The 12,616-nt window shown below is 48.0% G+C and overlaps 1 protein-coding gene across 3 annotated transcripts in view; it reads right to left on the reverse strand.

The window, feature by feature from the left end:
* Positions 1-12,616, reverse strand: part of ZBTB40 (zinc finger and BTB domain containing 40) — a 53,351-nt gene that overhangs the window by 18,749 nt on the left and 21,986 nt on the right. For all 3 annotated transcript variants that reach the window (XM_056542659.1, XM_056542660.1, XM_056542658.1), the window contains exons 7-10: positions 12,416-12,552; positions 11,399-11,597; positions 9,980-10,113; positions 1,205-1,373 (exon numbers count right to left, since the gene is read on the reverse strand). In XM_056542659.1, coding sequence (XP_056398634.1) covers positions 1,205-1,373; positions 9,980-10,113; positions 11,399-11,597; positions 12,416-12,552 — 639 coding nt within the window. The remainder of the gene's footprint in view (positions 1-1,204; positions 1,374-9,979; positions 10,114-11,398; positions 11,598-12,415; positions 12,553-12,616) is intronic.

Here is a 12,616-nt window from a genome sequence, read left to right on the forward strand (position 1 = left end):
AGAACCGCTTCCTTCTTTGCTTGTATAGTGGTCCCTAAAGTTACAATACTAATTGGTTCTGGGACGACCATTGTTTGTTGAGACCATTGTATTTAGTGACCATAACTCTATGGAAACCTGTTAATTGGTTCTAAAGCCCCAAAATGTCATTCAAAATAGGAAAAAGTGAGGATTAAAGCGAAATAAGCAGATAAACCAGATAAAGCAAGTCCTTTTATATAAAAAGTAAGAAAGATCTGCTGGGAGCTGTAATCACTGTCTATGTAGAGGACAGGAGCTTCTTCAGGGTCCTGTACAGTACACAGTGTCCTAAAAAAGTAACATGGAGCCGCCCTCACCTGGTGTCCAAAGGAGCAGCTAAACCTGGTACAGGTAAAGAGTACAGAACATGTAATACCACCCTGTACTGTAGGGGGCGCTACAAGACACCAGTCAGTGCATGCACTTCAGTAATACAGGTAAAGAGTAGTACAGAACATGTAATACCTCCCTGTACTGTAGGGGGCGCTACCAGACAGCCAGTCAGTGCATGCACTTCAGTAATACAGATGTTTTACCAGTGAATGCCCATTCCGATTGGTCAGATCTTTCAACCATTCACACATTTTGCAGATCTGGACCGTCTGTAGCATTGTATAGGGAGTTTGGTTTCAAGTTACAATGGTCCAGAAAAGACCGAAAATATTGTAACCTGAGGCCATTGAAAGTTTAAATGGGCACAGTCATTAATATCTTTTTTTTTTTTTGCATATGATACAGCAGATAATAAATTAGTAATTAAAAAAAAATTATGTCACTTTCATGGCCTTCTAAATCTGACCACTAGGGGTCTCCCTTTTGGTCCAGACTGCATTCCGTCTGCTCAAAAGCACAGACTGGGAGGAGGCCAAACTCAGGAACTGTGGTCTAACCATAGGCAGTGAATAGCACTCTCTCTGCCTGTGTATGAAACAGGGAGAGTGAGTGCTATTCACTGCCTATGGTCAGACCACAGTTCCTGAGTTTGGTCTTCTGCCAGGAGACCAAAGTCTGTGCTCTGGATTTTTTTTTTTTTTTTTTTTTTTTTTTACAGGGAGTAAATTACAAATCTTATTTTTTATTTTACCTGCTCTATCATATGTAAAAAAAATGAATGCCAGTGTCCATTTAAGGACCACTGTAGTTTATAGTAGAGAGGTAACATATTCAGAACCAAAACACTCACCGAGTTCTTCCAGCTCTTTCATTAATGGCTGTAAGTCTGGGGCAGAGTCTTGGAGGTTACACAGCAGTTGGCAGAACTTTAAGACTGGAACAGTGTGCTGCAGAGCAGAACTCAAGAGCAGCTTTGCAGGCAAATCCCTACTATCATTCTGCTGGGGAATGTTTAACATCTAGAAGAACAGAAATTAAAAAGTTATCATTTGCATTAATATCACTATAAAACACGAAAGATATAGAGGACTGAAGTAAGGAGATTTTTGTTTACTTACCGTAAAATCTCTTTCTCGGAGGATCCATTGGGGGACACAGACTATGGGTGTATGCTGCTGTCTCTAGGAGGTGTGACACTATGGTAATAAAAAAGGTCAGCTCCTCCCAGCAGGATATACCCGCCTTCAGGCCCTGAGCTAATCAGTTTAAGTTCCAGAGCAATAGGAGGAGACCAACAGGTCAAAGAAAACCCCAAACTGTCCGAGAACCAGAAAAAACAAAAAACATAACTGAAAACACCCTCGGACAGAGAACTAAAGGAAACCCCAAGAAGGGCGGGAGCTGTGTCCCCCAATGGATCCTCAGAGAAAGAGATTTTACGGTAAGTAAACAAAAATCTCCTTTTCTCTACCGGCTCCATTGGGGGACACAGACCGTGGGACGTACCAAAGCCATCCCTTGGGTGGGCAGATAAGCAGTCAGGCAGACAGCCGATCCACTGCCGCCTGCAACACTTTACGACCCAGACTAGCATCAGCCGATGCGAAAGTATGAACTCGATAGAACCTCGAGAAAGTGTGCAAAGACGACCAGGTAGCCGCCTTGCAAATCCCCGAGGCCGAGGCTCTATTCTGGAGAGCCCAGGATGCCCCAACATAACGGGTAGAATGAGCCACAACCCTGAAAGGAGGAATCTTCCCCTTACAGCGATAGGCTTCCGAAATGGCGTACCGAATCCACCGAGAAATGTTGGCCTTGGAAGCAGGTTGTCCCTTGCGACGACCTTCCGTAAGGACGAAAAAGGAATAACACTGACGAAACGAAGAAGTGATGGAGAGATAAGACCGAACAGCCCGAACTACATCCAGCTTGTGCAGTAAGCGCTCCTTAGGATGAGAAGGAGCAGGACAAAAGGACAGGAGGACAATGTCCTCATTGAGATGAAAGGCCGAAACAACCTTAGGCAAAAAGGAAGAATCTGGCCGGAAAACAACCTTGTCCTGGTGGATCACCAGAAACGGAGAACGGCAGGAGAGAGCTGCCAATTCAGACACCCTCCGGATGGAGGTGATAGCAACAAGAAACGCCACTTTCCAAGAAAGGAGGCGGAGAGACACCTCTCCAAGGGGCTCAAAGGGTGAACCCTGGAGGGCACTCAGAACCAAATTCAAGTCCCAAGGGGGAGAGGGTGACCGATAAGGAGGAACAGCATGCGCCACTCCTTGAAGGAAGGTCCGGACATGAGAATTAGAAGCCAGGGGCCGCTGGAAAAGAATAGCAAGGGCCGAAACCTGACCTTTAAGGGAACTGAGAGACCACCCCAGTTCCAAACCCGACTGCAAAAAGGAGAAAAGACGGGGAACCGAGAAGGTTACAAGGGATAAGTCCTGAGCTTCACACCAACGAAAATAAGACCGCCAAGAACGGTGGTAAATTCTTGCGGAGGAGGGCTTACGAGCCCTGAGCATGGTGTGAATGACTTGGGAAGAGAACCCGCGGGCCCTCAAAACCGCGGTCTCAACCGCCACGCCGTCAAATACAGCGACTGTAAATTGAGGTGGCAAAGAGGACCCTGAGAGAGCAGGTCCGGACGGAGCGGAAGGCACAGTGGAGCGTCGTCCAGGAGCCTGACTACGTCGGTGTACCACGACCTTCGGGGCCAATCTGGAGCTACCAGAATGGCGGGGACGTCCTCTATTTTGAGCTTCCTCAGAACCCTGGGAAGGAGCGGAAGGGGAGGGAACAGATAGAGTAGGGCAAACCCCACCCAAGGAATCAATAGGGCGTCCACGGCCAGAGCCTGAGGGTCCCGGAACTTGGACACAAAAGGAAGGATCTTCCGATTGTGTCGGGACACGAAGAGGTCCACGTTCGGAATGCCCCAGAGGTCGCAGAGTTACGCGAAGACCTCTGGATGTAGAGACCACTCGCCGGGGGTCGGGTGAGGACCGACTGAGGAAGTCCGCTTCCCAGTTGAGCACTCCCGGGAATGTGAATCGCCGAAATGGCCGGAACATTGCTTTCCGCCCAGATGAGAATCTTGGTCACCTCGACCATGGATGCCGAGCTGCAAGTGCCGCCTTGTAGATTAATGTACGCTACGGCCGTGGCGTTGTCCGACTGAATGCGGACAGGACGGGACTGAAGCCGAGACTCCCAATGAAGAAGACAAAAGAAGATTCGTCCCTAATTCCAATATGTTTATCGGATGAAGGGCTTCTTGGGGAGACCAGAGTCCTTGAACCGTCCAATCCCTGAACACACCGTCCCAGCCCGACAGGCCGGCATCCGTTGTAACAACCTGCCAGTGAAGGGGAAGAAATGACCGCCCTTGGAGAAGAAGGGGGGAGCGGAGCCACCAGAGCAGAGACTGACGGACCCTGCGATGGAGAACAATCTGACGATCAAGGGACAGAGGAGACCTGTCCCATCGAGAGAATCGCCAGTTGAAGGGGGCGGTAATGAAACTGGGCAAAGGGTACGGCCTCCATAGTTGCCACCATCCGAACCAGGACTTCCATACAAGTGCGGATGGGGACTGAGACCTGGGCCCGAATGGAGCGGACCCCCGACAGAAGCGCCAGACGTTTGTCCGGCGGGAGGCAAATTCGGGCAGAGGCCGTCTCGAAGTGAAGTCCCAAGAAGGTTAGAGACTGGGTAGGACAGAGGACTGACTTGTGCCGGTTGATCATCCACCCGAAGCGATCCAGAGTGTGGAGAGTGACGTCCACATTCTCCAGAGTCTGGGCTCTGGTTGGAGCCTTGATGAGAAGGTCATCCAGGTAGGGTATCACCAAGACTCCCCTCGACCGTAACAGGCCCATTACTGGCGCAAGGATCTTGGTAAAGACCCGAGGAGCCGTGGCCAGACCAAAGGGAAGGGCTACGAATTGAAAATGCCCCTCCGGAACCGCAAAGCGGAGGTACCGATGATGGCCTGGAAATATTGGCACATGGAGGTAGGCATCCTTGATGTCCACCGATGAAAGAAACTCCCCTTGTTCCAGGGACGCCACCACCGAACGGAGATTCCATTCGGAAGTGGCGGATAAGATGAGGACGGTTGAGACGCTTGAGGTCCAGGATTGGACGCACAGAACCGTCCTTCTTGGGAACCACAAAAAGATTTGAATAGAAACCCCGAAACCATTCCCCTGGAGGAACGGGAACGATAACCCCCTCGAGAAGCAGAGACTGGAGAGCCTCTCGAAATTGCTTCGCCAGAGAAAGAGACCGGGGGGCCCGGGATCGAAAAAAGTGATCCCTCGTCCCTGACCAGAGAGTCCTGAATGTGTGAGGTCCAGATGTCTCGAAAAAAGTAAGAGACTACCTCCCACCCGAGAAGAAACCACGTGTGGGGGCCTCACTTCATGCAGAAGTGGGTTTACGGTTGCCTGATTTGGGCGCAAAACGGCCGGACCGATTGGAGTCCGACTTCCAAGACGGACGCGCCCGGAACGAGGGAGCCTTCTTGTTCCGGGAAGGCGCCTGCCCGGACCCTTTGCTGGAGCCAAAGGACCGAAAGGAAGTGGACTTCCTTTGGTAAGTAGGGCGAGCCTTATTTTGAGGCAACAAGGAACTCTTGCCTCCCGTCGCCTCAGAGATAATCTCATCAAGGCGCTTGCCAAAAAGACGGCCACCCGTAAAAGGAAGCTTAGTTAGAGATCTTTTGGAAGCGGCATCCGCATTCCAAGCTTTAAGCCACATAGAGCGGCGGAGAGCCGCTAGGTGACCCACAGCAAAGGCAGAACAACGGGCTGACTGCATGGAAGCTGTGCACAGGAAGTCCCCAGCTTTAGAGCATTGGAAAGCCAGAGCAGATAGATCCTCTGGGGGGGATCCCGCTAAGATATCCTGATGGAGCTTTTGGCACCACTCCGACAGGGCCTTGGACACCCATGTCAAGGTGAAGATGGGAAGAAGAGAAGAGCCAGCTGCTTCAGAGGCAAACTTCGCTAAGGATTCTACCTTCTTGTCTGTGGAATCCTTGAAGGCAGCGGCATCTGCCAGTGGCAGCGTAGTCGCCTTAGAGATCCGGGAGATTGGTGGATCCACTGAGGGAGGGGAAACCACCTTAGTGACAAAGTCCTTGTCAAATGGATAACGTTCTTGAATCGTCTTGATTCCCGGGAACCTCTTGTCTGGATGTTTCCATGCAGATTCCAGAATGTCGTCAATGTCAGCGTGAGAGCTGAACCTTTGAGGTGCTGGCTTAGAACGATGAAAGGATACTCCTGGAGTGACATCCGAAGATCCTGGGTCCTCCAAGTGAAAGGTGTCTCTTATGGCTGTCACCAATGAGATCACCATTTCAACAGAATTCGAGCGGCCCTCTGAGTCAGATGCCGGCTCGGAAGCCTCGTCCGCCAGTTCACCAGGAGAATGTGAATGAGTAGAGGCAGTCCTGGAGGGGGGCGATCCTGACCGGGTACGTGGCTCTGGCGTGGCAGAGCGGTGACTCCGAGAAAGTCCTCTGGAGGAGCGACGTTTGTGCCCAGATTAAGGGGGGGCGGGACCCACGAGTGGAACGCCCACGTCTACCTGAAGACTCAGTGGAAGAGTCGGACGAGGCACCCCTAGTACGCTTGTGAGAGCGTGAAGTATGTGGAGACAAGGAGCGGGCCCTCTCAGAGGCCCTGCGCAAGGAAGACCCCTTCAAGGCGGACACCACTTTCCGGGAGGCCTCCGCCACAGAATGGGCGACTTGGGTCAAGTCAGCCATATACTGGGTCAGGGAAGAAACCCAGGCTGGTGGAGGGACTGCAGAATCCACTGGAACCGAAAGGGCATCAGGCGGTACCAGGGGGTCTGGGGGAGCAGTGGAGCAGGCAGGACAAGTGGACTCAGTAGAGCCAGGCATCTTGGTATTACAGTGCTTACAGACAAAATAAGTCACTGACGAACCAGGTTTCTGTTTAGAGGGAGGAACAGCTCTGGGTACGGACATAATGAGAAAAGAGACAGGAACTTTTTCACCCTAGTCTGTGTTCCCTGGCAGCTGCAGTGAGGAGAACTCGGCTCCGTGCAGCTAGAGTGTAAGAAACAGGCTAGGAGAGAGCGAGAGCGCGAGAGCGCGAGAGAGCGAGAGCGGTGCCTGAAGCAGAGGCACTAATTGGCTCCTTCTAACTGAAAATCGAACCCACGGCGCTGATAGGAGGCTACTTCGCACCTCTGAAGAGCTCAGACAGCCCTGTGGGCGGAGCTATAGACTGGCAGAGAAGAAGCTGTAATGGTGCCCGCTCCTTGTCCCGAGCGCACATGTCAGCCGCATATGCACTCGGGGAAATAGAGTGGGCGGCCTATACGCCGGCAAAGACTGCCGAAGAAAGTGAAAGTAAGTTGGCGCTGAGAGGGCCCGGCCCGTACCAGCGCCGCGGCTGTCAGCCGCCTATAAGGCGCTGCAGAAACAGCCGCAAGTAACCACAAGTGCCCAATGTAAAACATAAATGACATGCCCCCTAAGGTGCCACTGCTCCCCCAGAATAAAAGTCCAGCCCCTGTATAAGTCAGCCCCATAACCTGAAAGGTGGGCCAAAAACAGGGGGTCGCCAGAGGTTGCAAGACCGTACCTAAGGAGAAAAGGGGGGAAAGTACTTACCTCAGCCAGAAGAACCTACCTAATGGAGTCTTCAGTGAAGTCTTCAGTCAGCTTTAGTTACCTGCATCACGCCTGGCTGCTATGCGTGAGCGAGGCGAGCAGGGAAATAGGGGGACCAGGACCCATGAGGTACCAACCCAGGCGCTGACCGTTGGCGAGTGAACAGCGCTTATACGCAATGTCTGTGCCCCCTTACTCGCAATAGGGAAACAGGGAACCGGAGTCCCTGAGTCCCCACCTGAAAACAGGAAAGAACAAGGAATAAAAAACTAACATGACCCTATACTAGGAAAACAAAAAAATCAGAAGACCTGATCTGGAGAATTCCAGACCATGTCCACCTACTGCAGACACTAAGCTTAAACTGATTAGCTCAGGGCGGGTATATCCTGAAGGCGGGTATAACCTGCTGGGAGGAGCCGACCTTTTTTATTACCATAGTGTCACACCTCCTAGAGACAGCAGCATACACCCACGGTCTGTGTCCACCAATGAAGCCGATAGAGAAATTAGTTTTTCCATCACAGCCTGTAAGATGGTTACAGAATATGGCAAAAAAATTAAATGCCGAGATATATTCCTGTGCTGAACAAGAATATGTGAAAGGATTTAGATTTTTTTAATAGAAGTAATTTACAAATCTGTATAACTTTCTGGCACCAGTTGATTTAAAATAACTTGTTTTCCACCGGAGTACCCCTTTAATGCGGAGAATGGCATTGTCCATCGATGTCCAATATAAGTGGCAAGTACTAGCTGCTAATAGCAAACCTCAAAAATCTAAAATTTAAAATGATCGGTCATTTTTCTGCTGTCATGCTCCCTTTAAAGAAGTGCTCCAGTGTGTATCTTCGTCCTTTCACCTCTTTCCTTTCCTTAAAGCCTGCCTGTTTCAGCTCCTATTGCGATCACAGTCATTAGTCACGTGACTCCACTCCAAACACCAACCAGCTACATGTTTTACAGATCCGGCTGTCAGACTTATCCAACTAGCTTCACTTTCAGTGTATTCCTTGCCTTCTACTCAAACCCTGCCCTACATAGGCACATTGGGAAATGTAGTAGCAGCCCCACAGCGTGACGCTATAGCAGGGTTAAGTCAACTACTTTTAGTAGGGGTCCGCTTTTCCAGGTCTGCCATCTGGTAAAGGTCAGAGTTAAAACGCTAAGACCTTGTTCACACCCAACGGCCGCAGTGTCATGCAAGAAATAGGCACTGCCTGTTGTAGAACATTATTACTCTAATAAGTCAATCATTCCACAACTGACACACCCTGTGCTCATGGTATAATACTGCCACACACTGTGCCCTTGGTATAATACTGCCACACATGCCAATGAATATAATACTGCCACATGCTGTGTACCTAAATAAAATGCTGCCACACACCATGCCCGAGTATAAAGCTGCCACACCGTGCCCCCGAGTATAAAGCTGCCACACACCGTTCCCCTGAGTATAAAGCTGCCACACACAGAAGAGCATGATGGTAATTGTAGTTTTGAAACAACTGTAGAGATAAAGTTGGGAAACATCTGCACTCCACTGCCCAAGTGCTGGTTTTCTGCCCAAATTCCCGCGCTACTCCACTGCTCCGGCCTCTTCTAGTTAGGTCTGTTCAGAGCAGATGCAGGAAGTGTTAAACGTGCCGCCTGCATCATAGGGGAAATGCTGGCCAGGCAGGGAGCATAGTGTTCCCTTGCTCTGAAAGCACAGCTATTCAATTGTATCGGTGTCTTAAAGACACCGATACATATGTATGCCGGACCTCTGGGGAGGCAGCCATCATTGAGATATGCCCTGGTGTAAACAATCATATGTTAGCTTAACAAGGCATCATAAATCTTTGTACACACTAATGTTATGACGTCCGTCAATAATGGATCTAAAAATAAAATCAATGGCCTGTCAGGTTTTCATTATTTTTAGCAGGAAGATCTGCACTTCAGACCATGATATTTCTGCCTTTTAAAAATATTACAACCCATTACGGAAAGGGCAACATCACAAAATATGAACAGTGCCTAAAATCTTTCCCCAGCACAGAAACTTTTACTAAAAGGGGATAACATTGTCACAAAAAGCAGCTGTGCTATAGAAAGTCACGTGGTTGTATAAGCGGACGCTCCTACATGTGCTCTGCAGCCACTAGCACTTTAAATTCTCCGCTAACAGGTGTACTCCAGTGGAAAAAAAATTTTTTTATATATATATTTTTTTTTTAAATCAACTGGTGCCAGAAAGTTAAAGATTTGTAAATGACTTCTATTAAAAAATCTTAATCCTTCCAGTACTTATTAGCTGCTGAATGCTACAGAGGAAATTCTTTTCTTTTTGGAACACAGTGCTCTCTGCTGACATCTCTGTGCATTTTAGGAACTGTCCAGAGCAGCATATGTTTGCTATGGGGATTTTCTCCTACTCTGGAAAGTTCTTAAAATGGACAGAGATGTCACCAGAGCGCTCTGTATTCCAAAAAGAAAAGAATTTCCTCTGTAGTATTCAGCAGCTAAGTACTGGAAGGATTAAGATTTTTTTAATAGAAGTAATTTACAAATCTGTTTAACTTTCCGGCACCAGTTGATATAAAAATAAAATAAAAAAATAAAAAAAATTTGTTTTCCCAACGAGAGTACCCCTTTAAAGAACTGGCTCACTGTTGCATGCATTGGCATTTTGGTGAGTATCTTAATGTATATTGGCACCAAAAAAAATAAAATAAAAAATTATAAGTTTTCCACCGGAGTACCCCTATAAGAGGGAAGTCCAGGTCCTGCCTACAATGCAGGATCACAGGCAGCAAAAACCGCCATGTGTAAGAGCACCCTAAATCAGCATAAAAACTATGTAATATGAAATACGGAATTTCCAAAATAATAATTAAGGTCAATAAAAGAGAAGACAATAGTGAACAAGACTTTGCAAAAATATTCACAGACTTAAAATTTCGCTGGACAAGCATTTACCTGTTTAACCAAGTTGCTGAGTGCTTCATCCTGGGGTGACACCAAGCTGAGGACATCGCAGTGTCTGAACGCTTGTGCAATTGACTCGCTGTGGAGCTCCAAAATCTCAGCCACTTCATTCTCCCTGTTCATCACTGTGATAGGAAAAACAAAAACTCTAACTTAAATGGGCACCAACTTTTTTTTTTTGATATGTTGTAGTACATGTAATATAGTTTCATTATTTTTTTTTTATTAACATGGTGTAATTTACATTTGAAAACCGGCCACTAGGGGTCTCCCTCCTAGTGGCCGGCTGCAGCCTGGCGTGACGTCACGCCTGAAAAAGGACTGATTTTGGCCTGGCAATCAGTCCTTTTTCATTTAGGCTGCTCTCGCGCATTGACTCCCCGGCCACTGGCTGGGAGGCCACTCCTCCCGCACATGTCGTCACCGCCGCTGCCCCTGCACGCCCGCTGCCGGACTCTGCAGTATCTGTAAGTAAGAGAGAACGGGGTATGCGGGCGGGGGGTTTGTGATGGAGGGAATGGGGTATGCGGGCGGAGGGGGGGTTGTGATGGAGGGAACGGGGTATGGGGGGGGGGGTTTGACGGAGGGAACGGGCTAGCGCCGCAGCGCCGCATGGCACTAACTTATAGTTTATCTACACAGGGTGCCTCCAGCTGTTTCACTACTACAACTCCCAGCATGCCCTGACAGTCAATAGATGTCAGGGCAAGCTGGGAGTTGTAGTGGTGAAACCGCTGGAGGCACCCTGTGTAGATACACTAAGGGCGGAAGTGTTGTCCCCAGCAGGTATCAGTGATGTGGTGCCTGCTGGGGAAGTCTGCCTGGTAGTGAGCACACTACCAGGCAGACAAAAAGTTATTTTTAATATTGTAAAAAGAAAAATTAAAACAGGGAGTGGGTTAGGGATAGATTGGCAATAAGCAGGGACAGAAAAAAAAAAAAAAAAGGGTGGTGGGAGCTACCATTTAAAGAGGTACTTCACTCCTAGACATCTTAACCCCTAAAGGATAGTGGATAAGATGTCTGATCCCAGGGATCACGCTGCGATCTCTGTGCAGCACCCAGTGTTCATTTAGAATGCAGAGTGCGGGTGGCATGAGGTCAATGCCACGCCCCTCATGACATCACACCACGCCCCCTCAATGAAAGTCTATGGGAGGGGGTGTGACTGCCATCAAGCCCCCTCCCATAGACTTGCATTGAGAGGGCGTGACATGATGGCACGAGTGGCATGGCCGTGACGGCACGACCACCGCCGCCTTTTCCAAGCGTTCGGAACAAAAATGTTCCGAACGCTTGAGCAGCGGAGAACCCTTCAATAAAAGCAAATAGACACGTTTACAGAGACAACTCTACAGACTATTGGAGCACTTCTGTTTATTTTGTTGGGTTGAATTGAACCCATCTTACCACTCTGGAAGAAGATATCGGCTCCTGGTTCTTTACGGATCTCGTCCATCAGAGACTTCACGGACGGGCTTAACTCTTGCATTGCTAACAGCAGCTGCCAGACGGCCACCACCGCTAAGGTTTGCTCTTCAAACACACAAGATGCCAGTATGTTGAAGATACGAGAACTGCAGTTTTTTCTCACAATACTTTCCATTACCTGAAACAGAAGATGTGATCAAAAAAAGAGGTACTCCAGTGAGCCCGTTCTCTTTAAAAGGGCACACTCCTTGCAAACCAAATTTTTTTTTTTTAAATCCACTGGTTTTTTAAATCAACAGATTTTAACTTACTTCTATTAAAAAATCTCAATCCTTCCAGTACTTATTAGCTGCTGAATCCTACAGAGGAAATTCTTTTCTTTCGGAACACAGTGCTCTCTGCTGACATCTCTCTCCATTTTAGGAACTGTCCAGAGCAGCATGTGTTTGCCATGTGGATTTTCTCCTACTCTGGACAGTTCCTAAAATGGACAGATGTCAGCAGAGAGCACTGTACTCATGATGTCAGCAGAGAGCACTGTGTTCCAAAAAGAAAAGAATTTCCTCTGTAGTATTCAGCAGCTAATAAGTACTGGAAGGATTAAGATTTTTTTTAATAGAAGCAATTTACAAATCTGTTTAACTTTCCGGCACCAGTTGATATAAAAATAAAAAAAAATAAAAAAAATAAAATTGTTTTCCCAACGAGAGTACCCCTTTAAAGAACTGGCTCACTGTTGCATGCATTGGCATTTTGGTGAGTATCTTAATGTATACCACAGACATACTTCATTTGTCTAATGTAAACAAAGCCTTATTCAGAAACCCGCTGGAGAAAACATTAATAGAATGGCCCATCAGAACACTGAACAGGGGCTTTCCACTGATTACAGAAGCTGTAAAGGGTACAGGGATTTGCAGCATTTGTCCATCTTTTGAAAAGAATACGCCGAAAAAATTACTATTCTGGACAATGCACTAAGCAGTGGGGACGCACCTCTCTTTCATGATCTGTTAGGTTAGTTGCTGATGACAGACCGCCGAGAACCAAGTCGGCATCATGCACAACCTCAGACAGGTTTTCCTGGTATTGCCTTAGCAATTCTGCTCCGTAATCTCCCATGCTCATCTTTCCTAAAATAAATAGAATATAGGTCATAAAGGTTTCTGGGGAAGTTTAAAGAGTACCTGTCACCAA

This window comes from Hyla sarda, chromosome 10, assembly GCF_029499605.1.
Source record: "Hyla sarda isolate aHylSar1 chromosome 10, aHylSar1.hap1, whole genome shotgun sequence".
In the NCBI taxonomy this organism is placed as follows: domain Eukaryota; kingdom Metazoa; phylum Chordata; class Amphibia; order Anura; family Hylidae; genus Hyla; species Hyla sarda.